The sequence below is a fragment of the Sebastes umbrosus genome, chromosome 23 (assembly GCF_015220745.1).
Source record: "Sebastes umbrosus isolate fSebUmb1 chromosome 23, fSebUmb1.pri, whole genome shotgun sequence".
NCBI classification, from domain to species: Eukaryota; Metazoa; Chordata; class Actinopteri; order Perciformes; family Sebastidae; genus Sebastes; species Sebastes umbrosus.
Window position 1 is genome coordinate 1,649,854 of NC_051291.1, and position 18,793 is coordinate 1,668,646.

The 18,793-nt window shown below is 44.3% G+C and overlaps 1 protein-coding gene across 1 annotated transcript in view; it reads right to left on the reverse strand.

The window, feature by feature from the left end:
- The window catches only part of chst11 (carbohydrate (chondroitin 4) sulfotransferase 11), a 79,794-nt gene that overhangs the window by 23,034 nt on the left and 37,967 nt on the right, over positions 1 to 18,793 (reverse strand). The window contains exon 2 of the mRNA XM_037760823.1: positions 557 to 642. Within this exon, the coding sequence (XP_037616751.1) occupies positions 557 to 642 (86 nt within the window). The remainder of the gene's footprint in view (positions 1 to 556; positions 643 to 18,793) is intronic.

The following is an 18,793-nucleotide window of genomic DNA, read 5'->3' on the forward strand; positions in this document are numbered from 1 at the left end:
TCTCGTGAAGCTTCTTTATATCTCGATCGTGGAATGCTAAATGATGTGAGGCTTCGCCGGCTGGAACAGACACTGACAGCGCAATAATAGTCCTGCTCTTCACAGAGACAAGTGAGGAACACTACTCGTTGATGCTCAACACTTTATTTTACCAGCTTCCTCTCTGTCCTTGAGAGAGGTAAGTTGTTAGACTTCAGCAAAAAACCTCGGTCCCTTTTGCTGTCCGTCTTTGTCCTGAAAGCCTGAAGACGGCTTTTATCGCCTCAGGCCTGTAACGTTCGTTCCCTGACTACCGGACGGGAGACGGACAGACGTTATGCTAATGCTGTCCCCCTGGAGTTTTCATGGGGAGGTCAAAGTGGGTTGACATTCAGGACGAAGCAACAAGCCATGTTTAGGAACAGGGAAGCAAAGGCATGCATACACAACAAATGCTAAACTAAAGTCAGCTGGGGTCATCGCCTCAGAGGGATTATCGGGTCAGACCTCTGGCAGCTGGACGAGAGTACAAATAGGAAGAGACAGACGAGGGTAAAGAGAGTTAGCATCGTCCTACCTGTGTGGGGTTGTAGAGCTCCTGCAGGGCGTTGCGAGACCCTTTCCTACAGCAGCCGTCCACCACGAAAGGGTTCCTCCGCATGACTGCAAAACACAGAGGAGACACCACTAAGAACTGAGGATCACTCAAACCACCAACCAGCCCGATCGAAACATGGACAACAAACTAGTTTAGAGGAATCAGTTAAGACATTTGTTGCTGAGGAACACTGAGTCTTTTAGACTCTTTTAGACCCATTTAGACCGTGTTTTGTCTTTTTTTTTAGGGGGCTCAGGGGGTCTTTAGGGGGAGATAGCAGGTCAACAGTAGATGTCACATAGAAGTGGTGAACATCATCTGAAAGCTGGAACCTGAAGATTAAGTTGAGATGCTGTGTCAAGTTGTTCTATAAATCAGAAATGAATTAATTAAAAAATATTGTGAAAGTGCATAAGGGTGGTTGCAGTAATTTTTGGTTGATACCATTTGTTACACAGATTTGGTGCTAAATTTAACAATTTTTTACCACTGGAGAATTGATAAAAATGATCAATAATCCCTCCAAAATACCACATTAAGACACCAAGACCTTGAGGAACACCATAGAAAAAGACATGCTGTGATTTGGAATCAAAAACTTTTGACATTTTCTCGAGATTTCTGCAAGAATTGCATTTTTCGGCGATTGGCTGGCGAGTGCTTCTGTTGTGTAAACTGCTCAGAAACCCCTTTATTGTCAATCTAGCTAGTAAAGCCATCCATCCTCTGAATGCTCTAGGTCTCAAGTCTGATCCATCCATCCTCTGAATGCTCTAGGTCTCTAGTTTGATCCATCCATCCTCTGAATGCTCTAGGTCTCTAGTTTGATCCATCCATCCTCTGAATGCTCTAGGTCTCTAGTTTGATCCATCCATCCTCTGAATGCTCTAGGTCTCTAGTTTGATCCATTCATCCTCTGAATGCTCTAGGTCTCTAGTCTGATCCATCCATCCTCTGAATGCTCTAGGTCTCTAGTTTGATCCATCCATCCTCTGAATGCTCTAGGTCTCTAGTTTGATCCATCCATCCTCTGAATGCTCTAGGTCTCTAGTTTGATCCATCCATCCTCTGAATGCTCTAGGTCTCTAGTTTGTGGCTGTAAAGTTTCATGAGGCTGTGATTATCCTAGAGGTCACCACAGGTCATTTTATACAGTGAGGTCAATGAAATGTCTCCTATGGGGACTAACATCATCACATGAATACAGTTGGGCTCATTGGATCCACCAGAGTCTCAGCTTTACAGTGAGACACAATTTATGGAATTCAAAGACTGTTTAGGGACCCCACTATGCAGAAATATTCAGATATACCAACCCTCATATAGTTTGATCAGGGTTTGTTGCTAAAGAGCCTGAGAACATTTTTGTCGGTGGAGAGTAGAAGCCAATGATCAGAAGCGTCGCTCCATCACTGTTCTCTTGTGATTGATGTGAGTGAGACCTGACTACTCTCTTGTTTTTTAGCAGCGGAGACCCATCCTCAAGGACGCCACTTTGGGAAATGCATCGCTTTAAAACGACCGACTGCTGCGAGAAGGAGGCAGAGAGCTACGGGGATAAATAATGAGAGCAGTGACTATATGCCAAGGGCGAAGCCACAGTTCAGCGTTTGTTTGGCTGGATCTCAGCTCTTTACACAACTCGATACAGAGCGGTAGCCGCTGGCAGCGGCTCAGTGGGAAGCAGCCAGTGCTACACTCCGCCCCCGCCAACACACACTCTCTCCAATTACTCCGGATGGAAAAGCGCTGAAGGACGGCGCAGGATCGACAGGGAAGAAATTGAACCGCTAACGAGAAAAGCCGAGGGTTTTAATGGCGGTTTATTCCCGCCCGTCACCGGCCTCATGTTAATGGATGAACATGTGCTACTGCCATCAGGAGAGCTAATGATGAGAGTGATGCACGTCCACACCGGATACCTTTCTACACAGAGCAGCATCGCCATCAGTAAAACCTTACTGGTTCACATCACAAGGAATCAACTAGACGACAATGTGAACAACAGTAACGCGTCATTTTACAGGTCCGCACATTTTATGGTGATATTAGTAAATATTTGAAATTTCTTTGGAATTACTGCCAAATTAACCCAAAATTTACCCCAAAAATGTGAGGATCTGCTACTTTTCTCGGTTTTATATCATTGTGTAAGTTGAGTATCTTTGAGTTCTGGACTAAAAAAATAGAGACAAAATAAGTAATGAAACAATCACAAAGAGAAATAAAACAACCAAAACGACCACAAAGAGACATAAAACAATCATAAAAGAGATGCAAAACAACCACAAAGAGACCCAAAACAACCACAAAGAGACGCAAAACAACTACAATAATATGCAAAATGACTACAAAAAAGGCGTAAAACAACTACAAAGAAATGCAAAACGACTACAAAGAGATGCAAAGCGACAACGAGACATAAAACAATCATAAAAGAGACCCAAAATGACCACAAAGAGACCCAAAACAACTACAAATAGATGCAAAACGACTACAAAGAGGCGCAAAACGACTACAAGGAAACGCAAAACGACTACAATGAGATGCAAAACGACTACGAAGAGGCGCAAAACTACTACAATGAGATGCAAAACGACTACAAAGAGGCGCAAAACGACTACAATGAGATGCAAAACGACAACAAGACATAAAACAATCATAAAAGAGACCCAAAATGACCACAAAGAGAGGTAAAACAACCATAAAAAGAGGAAGAACGACCACAAAGAGAAGTAAAACAACCAAAACGACTAAAACGAGTGTTTAGTTTAGCTCTCGCTCTGGGTGTCTTGTAGGAGGGTGTCTGGGGGGGCGGCTGTCTCTGTCTCTGTCTCATAACCCGTCCGGGTCAGCAGTCAATCATACACATTTGCACTGTTGGACGTAGTTCTGTATACGTTTGCCTCTATACTTCCAGTGTGCAGCGGGGGTAAGTCTCAGTATAGCATCAGAGTTTGCTCATCCGCTGTGAAAAGCTGATAAAGCCAGAATCCACATCAGCTCATCTACACACCTGCTCGTGCACCGAACTGTAAATTTACAGATCTGTTGACTACAAACATGTAAATCTGTCTCTGCTCTCTAGACCGGCGCACACTCAGTATCTGCATAATGAGGATGTTGTTTGTGACTGTCAGTATTTTCATCCATTATATCCTCTTTTTGCTGCAGCAGCAGCGGCCAGATCTCCCTTCTTTCTAAAATCAATAAGGGCTGGTCTGCTCTCACTCTCATCTCACGTCAGAGGAACATCAAAGAAGAGAAGACGATCTCTCAGAGAGCTGTTGATTTTTTAAAAATCCTGGTTAAATATTGAAGTGTGCTGAGGTTGGCGCTGATATAGCCGATATCCCTGTATGTGAACTGTAATCCTTCTATTGGCTCGACCACATCCACTGACGGAGCCCTGGGGAGCGAGCTGAGCGCTTGTTAGTGTAACGAGCCCCAACAGACAGCCGTGACCTTCACACACCGACGGGAGGAGAGAGAGAGAGGCGAGGGATGCCTTTACACCTTCAACACACACACCAGTACATGCACGATTATTCATGCACGCACACACACACAGACGTAGAGCGTGATTGATAACCTTGTTGCTAAAGCTGGTATTTAGTAATGCAGGTCAACACTCCGTCCTACTGTGGCCGATGTAAACAGGCAATTACTGCGTTCTGTGAAGACGGGAAAGCAATAATGCAATCATGGAATATCTGCTTTTTAGGGCTCGCTCACACTGAAAAGCACAAACACGTGCACGCTTCCACTCCCTGCAGGCTGAATCAGCAGAGCAGCGGTGATTACTGATTGCTGTGGACACAGGCTGGAGGTGGAGCTCGAGGTAATGAGGATGGTGGGTCACAGAGCTGCGGTGATATTTATCTGCTAGCCACCAGTGAGACGGCTGCTGCTAATGACGACGGATGCCAAAGTGAATCAGGTTGAAAGCTTGTCTGTGCTGAGTGTGAACACCAGCAGATTCAATACTTCCAGTCGTCCGTCCGTCTGCCCTTCCCACAAGGGGACGCTCAGGTTAGATTCAGTGCAATGAAAAAGGAGGCTTCGCTGTAAGCAAATGAGCACAAAACCACTGTAATGCACGTAGATTATTTTACTGTTTACCACTTTTTGAAAAGCCCCAAATTATGTCCAAGAAATCTTGGACTACAAAGAGACGCAAAGTGACCACAAAGAGACACAAAGTGGTGACAAAGAGACACAAAGTGACGACAAAGAGACACAAAATGACCACAAGGAGACACAAAGTGACCACAAGGAGACACAAAGTGACTACAAAGAGATGCAAAGTGACAACAAGGAGATGCAAAATGACCACAAGGAGACACAAAGTGACTACAAAGAGACACAAAGTGATGACGTTTAGTAACCTTGTTGTTTTAGCAACCGCCTGTTTTAAGACACATAAAGGCTTAAAAATTAACGAACGCTATCTCATCCTCTCTCTCGCACAATTTCATTCGTGCACTTGCTTTTTCCTAATGTGGTACCGAGTTAGGATCCGGCGGAGGCGGCGGCGGGCCCGAGTAAAGAACTCTGCAGTTGGACCCTTCTCCAAATCCTCCTCATCCTTCTGGCTGTTTTCAACCAATTTCAAAGTGAAACTAATGTGTGTGTAGGTTTATGCTGATGTGACCACCCCTGGAGAAAACAGAAAAAAGCTCATCTTTCTAAATCCCTTTGTCCTCACATGGTGCATAACTTCACACACACACTGACGTACCAGCAATTTAAATCCGTCCACACAGGCCTTATCGCTGAGCTCTGGTCTGCTCTGATGCCTCCAGGTACACAAACACACACATCACACACACACACACACACACACAGACAGCGAGCAGATAGTGGCTGAACTGTTTAATCTGTCAGTAATCCCGTCTGTGGTCTGTCTGCTGCCTTTGACTGACTTCATCCCACAAACACAAACACACACTGAGAGCTGTACGACGGAGCTGCAAACCAGCTTACACAGCCCGGTGTGTGTAACCACCAGAGAACGCCCACACATAGTTAACGGGGGACATAAGGTCACCCTGTAGTTCCCCCCCGCCAACACCTGGCTCATCGGTTGGTGGGAACTGAGCCGTAACCATGGAAACAGCTCACCATCCTGTCACCTGTTACCCCCCCTGGCTGGATTCCTCAGGTCTGGAATACCAGGTAAGGTCATGGGAAAGCAGAACCTTTTCATTTCCTCAGTGCTGACAGGTATCGACCGTGTGCTGCTGCAAAGTACAAACACACACTCTCATGATGAGGAGCTAATAGCCTCGAGTATTCATTTATACCGTGTGAGGACGGTGTTGTGGACTCACAGACTGTCAGCTTTGAACGTTACCTTCATACTCATTCTTGTGAAAAATTAACATTTTTGATGCCACAGCCAGAAACAGCATATTCAATAATGCAAGACCACGTGTCTTTGGAGAAGAAACATTTATCTGCACTGCCCTTTCACTTCCAGAGAAAGTTACTGGAGACACGAAGTGGTGAAGTTAATGTGCATTTAAAGTACAGAGCTGAACCCTGTAGACTACTGTACATTTGGTTACTAGTGGTCATTAGAAGAACTGCATTTTAACACACTGTGGCTTTTCTTATCTGTGACAAATTTATGTTGGACAGTTCAACTGCTTTTATCTCTTACTCTTCAACTGACACTTCAACTGCTTTTATCTCTTACTCTTCAACTGACAGTTTAACTGCTTTTATCTCTTACTCTTCAACTGACAGTTTAACTGCTTTTATCTCTTACTCTTCAACTGACAGTTCAACTGCTTTTATCTCTTACTCATTAACTGACACTTGAACTGCTTTTCAACTGACAGTTTAAATGCTTTTATCTCTTAATTTTCAACTGCTTTTATCTTACTGTTCAACTGACACTTCAACTGCTTTTATCTCTTACTCTTCAACTTAAATTGCTTTCATCTCATAAATGAGCGTTCAGCTGTTTTCAGTGATGACACACTGAACAGTTCAGTTTTCTTCACTTTCACTTCCCCTGAATCCTGTGCTGCTCATCGCAGCAATCAATCTTCCACCGACATACAGTACAGTGTCAACTGCTTTCAGTTTTTTCCACTTAACCGGATACTTGTAACCCGTTTTTGCACTTCAAATGACACTTCGACTCCTGCAGTGCTATAGCTTCAAATGTAACTCTCAATCAGCATCTCAAAAAGCAAAGAATGAACATTTAAAAAGCTTCTTTATATTGTTTCAAAAGCAATAAATAATCACATCTGGAGTTTCACACGTTTCCGGTGCAGATGTTCCGTTGGGAACACACAGATTTCCTTCAGAAAATATAATTTTCAGCCTTTAAAATAGACTAAATTTGCTAGAAGCTCTTGATTGCCGTCCGAGTTATTGAGACATAAATTTAAAGACCTCCGTCCCCCTCCGTCCCTCTCCGTCCCCCTCCGTCCTCCTCCGTCCTGTAGTGCTCTGAGTGGTGTCCCTGCCAGCCTGAACACCAGCAGCTCAAACATCCACTCACACCACAGAAACACAGCACACACATTATACAGCCTTCATACTCTGCTTTTATCAGACTTGGCAGGGATACTGTCACACTGACAGCCCTCCGCCTCTCCTCCTCCTCCTCTTCTGCCTCTCCTCCTCCTCCTCCCTGTCACCATCATCCCGCTGCTGAAAACGCTCCAAAACGCGACTTTATTAGTCCTTTTTGTTAAAAGCAGGTGGAGAGAAGCTGCAGAAGCTTCCAGCTCAATACAACAAGCTAGACCTCTCTGTCATCCGCTAAGAACCAGAGGGAACACTTAAAGTGCTTCCTAGTAAAACTTAATGCTCTCGCCCTGCTTCCCGAAGCACGGCTTCTCTCTAAATTAAGCTGTGCATCGAGCACCGAGAAGGTCAGACACGGACGGATTTCACAATTCACTTAAAAACATCCAAGAAAATGTCTTTGTTGGCTTTGAGAGGAAGAAGACAACACGGTGACATCCAGAAGAGAACAACAGCCAAACGAGCTCCTGCCAAACAAGATTCTAGGAAATTGACGTCGTAAATCATCAGCAGCGACAAACAGAGAGCTCAGAATAAAGTGTGTGTTACGCTTTCATTTGTGTTTTTGTGTCCTTCCTTTCTATAACGAAGGTTGTGACCGTGCTGTTTGCTGACGAAGGCGTTCATTAAAGTTTATCACCTGCATTTATGATGTTCTGAAAGGTACACTTGAGAACGTAATGTGCAGAAATACTAGTCCATAAAACTCTCACAGGTCCGGCGTTTAGCATAAAACAATCTGCTCCAATCATAACATGGCAAACAGTTATGAACAGAAACTCAGAGATTTCATCTTCAGATCAATAAGTCTCATGCAAGAACCACTCGTACAGATTCGTTCTGAAGTGGTTAATAGCAATTAATCGCCAATTAATCACACGTTTTATCTGTTCTAAATGAACCTTAAAGGGAGATCTGTCAAGTATTTAATCCTCTTATCAACATGGGAGTGGAGAAATATGCTGCTTTAATGCAAATGTATGTATATATTTATTATTGTAAATCAATTAACAACACAAAACAATGACAGATATTGTCCAGAAACCCTCACAGGTACTGCATTTAGCATAAAACAATATGCTCCAATCATAACATGGCAAACTGCAGCCCAACAGGCAACAACAGCTGTCAGTGTGTCAGTGTGCTGACTTGACTATGACTTGCCCCAAACTGCATGTGATTATCATAAAGTGGGCATGTCTGTAAAGGGGAGACTCGTGGGTACCCATAGAACCCATTTACATTCACTGATCTGGAGGTCAGAGGTCAAGGGACCCCTTTGAGAATGGCCACGCTAGTATTTCCTCGCCAAAATGTAGCATAAGTTTGGAGCGTTATTTAACCTCCTTCATGACAAGCTAGTATGACATGGTTGGTACTGATGGATTCATCAGGTTTTCTAGTTTCATATGATACCAGTATCTTCACTCTAGCTTTAAAACCTAAAAATCCCAAGATGTGTTAATGCGTTAAAGAAATTAGTGCCATTAAAAGTAATTTGCGTCATTAATAATGTTAACTTTGAGTCTTTATCTTTTACTTCAGTCCAAAATGTCACTTCTGTCAGTTTGATAAATACAGTCTCTGACCTAATTAGACACACATTATATGGAGTGAGACAAACAGAGATTGTACAGAGTCACTCAAACACCGTACAGTGCCGTAAATACCAATCTGCTAAACCTCATAATGTCTGTTTTTTTGTTAGTTGTTGATTGAGCAACACTAGCACTGCACTCAGTAAATATTACACCGCATTATATCGTCTCAGCGTTTTGATTGCTCACGAGGCGCCCCTATACACAGCAGGAGCCCGCTCCTGCACATGCTCAGTACGGCCCCCGCAATCAGGCACGACATCTGCTGCCGCCATCTATCAGCAGAAGATTACCGGCCGCTGGAGGAGGATTAATTTTGTCGCTAATCTTACCGTCACAGTGGGAGAGAGGGCGGAGATCCACTTCACGCTGGGCAGCCCGCAACACACACTCACACACTCACACACACACACACACACACACACACAGGGTTGATTGGGTCTAAACGCTGGCATGCACCACTTCTTTATGGCTGCGTGTGTGTGTGTGTGTGTGTGTGTGTGGGGTTGTTATCATTCGACACAAAACTGAAGTGCTGCAGCCTAATTGGGATTTAAATGAACAATGCAAGCGGAGCCGAGGAGTAGAGATACAGGTGATTAGCGATGTTGGCACAACTTCATTAAACAAAGCTCAATAAGAACTTGGAGGAAGTGATTGTGTGCGTGTGTGTGTGTGTGTGTGTGTGTGTGTGTGTGTGTGTGTGTGTGTGTGTGTGTGAAAACCAATCAAGTCCCCAGTGATGATTGGCTGCCTGGCGTGTGTCTCTTCCTGGTTAGAGTGCTCAGTCTAATCCCCTTAATGATGATTACTAACATGACGATAATACACAAGCAATTAGGGCCTCGACAGTCCTCACCTCGGGCTCGGAGACGGAGACAGTTGGGAGGAGACGGAAGATCAGATATTACTCCTTGACTACTATTTCTGCTCCGCTCAGCTTTTATCATCCGCCTGTATCGTTATAATCCGACAGGCTTCCACTGACGGCAGGAAGAGTCTGTCAGTACGACGATATTATCAGATTCACTGTTTCACTGATAACTAAAGGATCGTTTGGTTGCAACATGTTGCACTATTTTAATGATATATAAAAAGATATGAATTGAATATCTTATTATCAGTAACCGTGAAACAAGTTTAATAATCTAATGACAATATTTGTGGGGGGTTTTCAGGAGGGGTTCTTAAAGAGACAGACGCTAAGAACGGAGCAAAAATTCCATAATAACCTTTCAGCAAATTGTAATTCAAGTGTTCTGAGAGACTTCTGCTCCTCAATCTTTCTCATTTTACAGCTAAACCGTGCACTACAAGATGATTCTGAAAACATCCGAGGAGAGAAATAGGCATTAACGTAACAGAATATTGATTCATATTTGATCAATCAACATTGACTTGGTTTCAGGACGATAACAGCGGCCTCCTGGGTGAAAGTTCAGTGTTCGTTTGCTCCGTCCATCCACCCCGATCACTCCACTCCCGATGCAGATGCTTTGTCGCTCTTTATACTGCGTCACCTGACTTCTTCAGAGGCATGGCCCTGCACCTCCTGGCTCACGATCACGTGGGTCAGATACAAACAAGGCAAAATCTTCTAACCCCCAAAAGGCACAACTAGACCACACTGTCAACCATCATATCAAATTTAAGTTCTGCTCTGGAAACAAGGACGGACGGAAAGACGGGTGGAAGGACGGACACGTGAATGGAAACAGCGTGCTACTGTACATCCTACACTGACTGTGAGCTCCTGCGGTTGTATTCTGTGTCTACCAGCATGCATACCATGTTAGCTGTCAATATGTTTCTGCACCCCTACTGTATATCACCAACTAGCTGGTAAACGAAGTGATTCTAACTCGGAGAGCGTGTGATAACAGCGGAGGAGCTGAAGCACAAACAGAATGCAGAAGCAGCAACAGAAAGACAAAGATAGCACTTGACAGCTTCTAAAACGTCGACATCATAATACAAGAAAGAGTGAACGGGGCCTTTTCAGGCCTCCTTAAACACATCAGAGCCGTCACCGAGCACACTGGAGCAGAAAGCACCACGGCACACACACACACACACACACACACACACACACACAGAGAGCAGGTCAAGAGGAGGAGGCAGACCGGTGGAGGAGCTCACATCCACTCAGACAACCTCTGCATCGCTCTGCTCGCCGCTGACATGTACCGGGTGTATGCTACAGTATGAAACCTCAGCCCAGTCCTGTGTGTGTGTTTTCATTATCCTCATTTCACCGCCGGCTCAATCCTCAATATAGACCAGAATGCAATGCAGGCGCTACAGAGAGTAATTTATGGATCCTGAAAAACATGTTTAATAAATATTAAAGTCATTATTGTGTTAGAATCTATGAGATAAATGTTGTTTCTGGGAGGGAATAAATAAATAATACATTCACAGCTTCAAGGCTTCTTCCATTAATTAGCTCAATAATTAATGCCTGACGAGGGAAAACGATAACTCGGTGTTTAATACGATTATTATGCTGCGAGGTTATGAAGAGCAATCTGCGGGGAGATGGTGAGCCAAGGAAGACCACAACGGAGGAAAAGAAGCCCTCTCTTTCTGTCTCTATTTGTCTTTTCATCTCTTTTAATTCATGTTGACTCATTAGAGGTCGTCTAAACTGGCCGTGTAGGTTAACTGATTCACAGCGGTATGTTAATATAGGCCTGATCTGAAGCCGTGGTGCTCTGCCGGAAACCGATGGATTGCTCCCTCCGGGTTGGGATTGAGTCTTTGCCCCAAGCGAGGGAGTTCAAGTATCTCGAGGTCTCGATCACCAGTGAGGGAATGAAGGAGCGGGAGATGGACAGGCGGTTTGGTGCGGCGTCTGCAGTTATGCGGGCGCTGCACCGGACCGTTGTGGTGAAGAGGGAGCTGAGCCGGAAGGCAAAGATCTCTCGATTTACCGGTCCATCTACGTTCCAACTCTCACCTATGGTAGGGAGCTTTGGGTAGCGACCGAAAGAACGAGATCACGGATACAAGCGGCCGAAATGAGCTTCCTCGGTAGGGTGTCTGGGCTCAGCCTTAGAGAGAGGGTGAGGAGCTCAGACATCCGGAGTAGAGACGCTGCTCCTTCGCGTCGAAAAGGGACCAGCTGAGGTTGTTCAACATCTGATCAGGATCCTCCTGGACGCCTCCCTTTGGAGGGTTTTTTCCGGGCACGTCCAACTGGTAAGGTGGTCTATCCTCGGGATAGACTCAGAACACGCTGGAGAGATTATATACTGTATCTGGTCTGGTCTGGGAACGCCTTGGGATCGCCCAGGAAGAGCTGGAAAACACTGCTCAGGAGAGGGACGTACAGGGAATTCCCTGCTAAGCCTGCTGCCCCCGCGACCAGGCCCCTGATAAGTGGAAGAAAATGGATGGATGGATGTTAATATAGGAATTAGGGCTGTCAAAGTTAACCCGATCCTGTGTTTGTTTGACCTATCCATCCACCCCGAACTCCACACCAAGCTTGACGAGTTGGGAGTGAGAACGTGCATGGGACGAAGACAGAGTCATAAATCTCAGAGACACCTCAGAACCCGGAAAACCAAAACTCTCGGTGAGGCTCGATACATCTAGAGCTACATGACAACATATGTATTTATAATTTGGGTGATCTGTTCCTTTTACTGTAATCCTCTGTGAGCCTGTGTCGATGACATCACCTCCCCACTTCCACATCTGCTTATTCACAGCGTCTCAGGACCCCTGAGTCACGGCTGCCCTCTCACTGCCTGACTCAACATTCCCCTTCACTAAAAAGGAAAGGAATTCATAGCCAGTAGCGTTAAGATGGGAACCAAGACTACAGACGCTCACTTTGTGGCTCCGCTATGACACCAACAACACGTGGTTGGTTGCTAAGCAGCGTGCACGTCTGACTGGAAACTCTTAGTAAAGCATGAGTCAGACTGATAGTGGAAACGTGTACAAACTACAGGTCAGCCGACGGCTTCAAATCTGAAGATTTTCATGCCAGGATTTAGACCATCGTGTGAGAATAAAAGTGATTTTGTTGAGATTAGGGACATTTTATTGGTTTAGAAACTCCATGATACAAAAAAGCTGGTGGGCTCGGACGCTATTCTGTCTTTCAGAGGTCGTAGTGGGCTCAATTTTCAAGCTAAAGCGAAGAGCTTGTCAAGAAGAACGCTAAATAACACTACGAAGTGAAGCTACATTTTGGTGAGGAAAAACTGGCAAACTTTACAGCCACAAACTAGAGACCTAGAGCATTCAGAGGATGGATGGCTCAAACTAGAGACCCAGAGCATTCAGAGGATGGATGGCTCAAACTAGAGACCCAGAGCATTCAGAGGATGGATGGATCAAACTAGAGACCTAGAGCATTCAGAGGATGGATGGCTCAAACTAGAGACCCAGAGCATTCAGAGGATGGATGGATCAAACTAGAGACCTAGAGCATTCAGAGGATGGATGGCTCAAACTAGAGACCTAGAGCATTCAGAGGATGGATGGATCAAACTAGAGACCTAGAGCATTCAGAGGATGGATGGATCAGACTAGAGACCTAGAGCATTCAGAGGATGGATGGATCAGACTAGAGACCTAGAGCATTCAGAGGATGGATGGATCAGACTAGAGACCTAGAGCATTCAGAGGATGGATGGATCAAACTAGAGACCTAGAGCATTCAGAGGATGGATGGATCAAACTAGAGACCTAGAGCATTCAGAGGATGGATGGATCAGACTAGAGACCTAGAGCATTCAGAGGATGGATGGATCAGACTAGAGACCTAGAGCATTCAGGGGATGGATGGATCAGACTAGAGACCTAGAGACCATTTATGAATTCATTTTTATTTCTTATTAATGATCAGAACAACTTATATTATATCTTATCATATTCATATCAGAAGTTTGTAATGTAATAATGGTTTCAGTAGGCGGAGGGAGACGGAGGCTACGTGGACTTCATGGAGCTCAAGGCTTTGATGGATGACAGGAAGTCAACAAGTGACTGTTTATAGTCCACCCCTCCCCCGGGGCACACACACACACACACACACACACACGCACGCACACACGCACACACATATATACAATCTGACTGAGTGGAAATGGACCAGCGGTGAAATGCGGTCAACCGTAGGCCGATTCAGTCTGAAGGTGGCCAAGCGTGGAAGAGACGCAGTCACATGAGAAGCGCCGACTTGACTGGGGCACCGAAGCAGACGCCACAAACACCACGAGACCAACGGGACGCAGACGCTGCAGGAGGGCGGGGGGGGAGTCATGAGGATGCTGAGAGGAGGAGAGACTTCTGCCTGGATACAGACGGGCAGACTGGAGAGATCAGAATGAACTCACTGAACCTCCTCCTCACACGCGCTGTGGGAGTCTTGCGTGTCTCACACCCTCCTCCGCCTCCCGACGCTCCACCCTCGCAATAAAAAGTGTGAATGGAAGTCAACACGAAGCCAAGTGAAGGAGAAGAAAAATGTGTGCCGGGATCAGACGGAGGTATATCTGATCCTCGGGGCTTTGACGGCGAGCTGACAAGACGAGCTGTCAGCCGAGAACCGTCGCAGGCCGGGCAGGGAAGACACACAGAAGGCATGCTGGGAGAAATATCAGTCCGTGCACGGCAGCAACAAAGCCACTTAATTCACAACAAACTGCAGAGTAAATTGATCTCTGTCTACCCCTGGTCCTCTCTGCCTGCTCGTCGGGGTGTCATACATAAAACATCTAAAGTTGGAGAATGGCTCTGAGTTGATGAGCGGCGGTCGTGAGTAATTCATGGTGGTTTATAGCCCTTAAAGGAAGGAGAGATATTGAGCAGTAAAGATGAAAACATGTGGAGGCTGGCTGCGTTCACATGATTGGAGAGCAATTATCACATTAACTTGAATAAAGAATATGTAGACTGTAGGCTAAATATCAGACGTTGGTGCTGCTTAGCAACTGGATGTACTCCTAAAACCTTAAGAGGAGGGTCGTAAACTCTGGTTGAGAAAACACAACACTTTACAGGGTTAAGTCATACAATTAGCCGCATGAATAAAAGGAACTTTTGGGTTGCCAGGTTGTGACTTATTTAAACGAAGGATCCTTTAGTTTGGTCTTTACCTTCCACCAGCACAGCCTGTTTAATATTAAGTAGTTATTTAACATTAATGGTGATTAATAACACCTTAGAAAGCCTTTATGTATGTGCTTTATTGTAAAGTGGTTTATCAGAGTTACAGCATTTAACATTTGCTAATTAGCACAACATACTAGAATACGAGTATTGAATAAATTGGGAGTTTGACGATGACGGTGGTAGATCAGGGGTTCTCAAACATTTTGGGGACAGGGACCCCTTAAAGAACCCCTTCATAATCGTAACACCGATTAAGCATAATGCTTTACCCTTCTAACTCATATCTATGGCTGATAACCGCTGATAACGTGCATTTAATCGGCTGATAACATTCTAAGCAGGTGAGGATTTGAGAGTGAAGGTTATTTCTTTAACATGGAAATAGTAGTTTGACAAAAAAAATCTCAGGTCAGACCATCAGCCAGGAGTAGGGGTGTAACGATCGATTTTACAACGATACGATACGATACGATTTCCATGGTTCCGATACGATTCAAGGACAATATTTGGCTCATCTCGAGCGATACGATTCAGTGACTTGAAATCAATACAGTAACTTGTGACTGTGAAATAAAAAGCCGGATACTGGATAGTGCAGGTCAGGATTCCTCAAAGTTTGTCCCTAGACAGTCAGTGTGTTCCAATCCGCGTACTTCTGTACTTACACTTACTACTTTGAGTGCATAAGTGCGTTCACACTGGGTAGTACGGCAAAATGCAGTGCACTCAAAGTACCCTGTCCACGTCTTTTAGGACAGATTGCATTAAAACATGTGCGTATTGTAGGGTGATGCATCATGTATTGGACCAGAAGTATCAAATGAAATCTCTGAAATGTCCCTATTTTTTTAATTAGCGAGTTAATGATATCCTGATTATCTTTAATAATCCTCTGCCTGCAATCATTTCCTCAAAGCAGAGGTCACATTGTTCACACAGTATTTAATTGTGCGGATGAGACTCTGATATCTAGATACTCGATATTCGTACATATTCAACAGAAGGTCACCTTCAGCTGTTCTTCACACCCAGAATATTAATGAATAAATTCACTGCTAAATCTCCTGGGTGTGATTTTTTTTTTCTCCCAAATGCATTTAGAAGAAACTCTTTCTCCTAAAGTTTACCGTGAAGCTGGAGGCAAGAAGCCTGAGGGAATCTTAGAAATACAGCTGCTAATGCATTTACATTACATCCTAGCTTCTCGCCTGCATGTATCTGGAGAGTTGAACAGTAACTGTGAAATCTAGACAAGCCTTACATTGTGAAAATCACCAACCCATATTAAAGAGGCCGAGGATCAAAACCACAGGGGGGTCTGGTAATAGATAGTAAGGAACAGAGCTGAATATTACGGCGTCTTTGGCGAGACGGTGCAACATGAAGACAGATGAGTCCGACTCCAGCAGCTCCATCAGCCACAAGCGAGAGGAAGAGGGGGAGAACGGAGGAAGAGGAAGACGTGAAGTGATTCTTAAAGAGACGAGTTATCAATTCAAAGTGAACATAAGGAGCGACTGCAGCTCTGCCCCGCGGCAATAAGCCCAGAAGAAGAAGAAGAAGAAGAAGAATGAGGCCCAGGTGGAGCGATGCAGCCAGCTGCTGCAGGCGAGGGAGGGCTGTGTTCACGCTAACAGCCGGGTTCAGAGAGGTTTCAGGGCCAAACCGCAGCCTGAAGCGAGGTTGCAGCTCCCGCAGAGGCCTGATGCGCTGGAGAACATCACGCTCATACTGATAGATAATCAATATGTGCTGGTCAACACACTGCAGGAGTTCTTCTACATAAACTATTGTTTTCTACTTATCAATAAACCCACTTTCTCTCAACCTGCCTTAACCTCTTCTTCTTCAGTTATTGATCCCTCTGGATAACTATCAGAGAAATGGTGCAACCTGCTTTATTGCACCCGATTCGACTGTTATCAGGACATTAAATAGACGTTATCAGTCGCTATACGCACCATAGACGAGGGTCAGTAGGAGCCTACTACACCTACTGGGTTGTAAAAGTGAAACTTAAAAGCAACACGTTCAAACACCTAAAACTGAATGAAATGCCACGTTTTGAACACAAACAAAAAGGCTTCTTTAGGTTTAGGCAACAAAACTACAACTTCTTTAGGTTTAGGCAATAAAACTACAACTTCTTTAGGTTTAGGCAATAAAACTACAACTTTTTTAGGTTTAGGCAATAAAACTATAACTTCTTTAGGTTTAGGCAACAAAACTACAACTTCTTTCGGTTTAGGCAACAAAAATACAACTTTTTTAGGTTTAGGCGACAAAACTACAACTTCTTTCGGTTTAGGCAACAAAAATACAACTTCTTTAGGTTTAGGCAATAAAACTACAACTTCTTTAGGTTTAGGCAATAAAACTATAACTTCTTTAAGTTTAGACAACAAAAATACAACTTCTTTAGGTTTAGGCAATAAAACTACAACTTCTTTAGGTTTAGGCAATAAAACTATAACTTCTTTAAGTTTAGGCAACAAAACTACAACTTCTTTAGGTTTAGGCAACAGAACTATAATTTCTTTAGGTTTAGACAAACAAAAACAGGTAAAACGCTTGTTTCATAGTAAAAGTATGGTAAAAACAAGACGTTAACAGTTTTAGGACGAGACACGAACAGCGTTGATTGAGGGACTTTTGGAGCTAGTGCGGAGAACAGGGCCCCGGTGATTCGTCACCATAGACACACAGTTAAGTGCTTTTATTCATGATACATGCTAATATATTCAAATGGCTTGGGATCAGCTGGAAGCGTATTCCTCTTCCTGCCATGTTCTCCTGCCCTGTACCTGGTTTACATCAGTTACATCAGGATATGCTGCATGTTTTCCAGTCGGCCCTAAGACGGAAACAGCCCTCTACCCGACCGGCTGCGCTCGTGTCCTGCTATAAGCTGCTCAGGCCTCTGGTCCCGCTGCAGCAACACGCTGATTGAAATGAAACTAGTCAGGGTGCTGACAGAAGTTACAAATAGTGCAGTAAGAAATATGTTCCTTAAATCATCAAGACTAATTGTAGTGATTTATAATCGCCGTTATGATGTTAGCTGTGGTTCGTCATTTTTATTCTGTGCACGCAGGCGCTCCCTCTTTCCCTCTCTCTCATTGTGGCTGATGGGAAAATCCACCCTTAAACACTCCAACGCTGTTAAAAGCAGCTCTATTTTTCACCCATCTTGTTGTTTGTTTGGTGGCGTGCAACAGGCTCAATGTAAACACGTTGCCACGATGTTTCCAGAGGCTGCAGTGGAGTTTAATAGCTGAGAATGTCTCAGCAGAGTAAAACATTAACGGTGGAGGACTATTATGTTTTAGTACCAGCAGCAGCCGGTCTATAGAGCCGAGCAGGAAATGCATTGCAGACTAGAATCCAACACACTGTGATAAAACACACATAAAAGACGTGAAAGGAGATGGATGAAAACATAAACCTCATTGAAACATGCTCTCTAATCCATAAACGCTCAGTCAGTTTTATATGTTGGCGTCATGTTTGAAAAGAACCGGATTGATTTTTCTGTAAAATCTACCTCGTTTAGGACCAAGTCATCACGTCTGCACAGCTTAACATCGCCAATGAAAGCATGCACAACATATGCTGTAAATGAGAGCCAGGAGACGAGTAGCAGCAGCACAACTTCTTTTTACATTTCGGTTTGTGTATTGATTGTTTGTGTATTGAGCGGATAAACTGGTCAGAAGATGGTGCTATAGGCTACACATGGCTGTAATCCACCAGTAAACAGACTAGAAGAAGAAGAAGAAGAGGCTGCGAACTGGAAACAGAACAAGTCAGCTTGGCCATCTAACCATCTACGAGAGAAAATGGAGAGAGGTCATCAGTCATGTGATTAAATGTTTGCTAAGTCAGAATTTGTTTGACATACTGTAGGTGTTTCCATATCCCATTTGGTGCATCAATT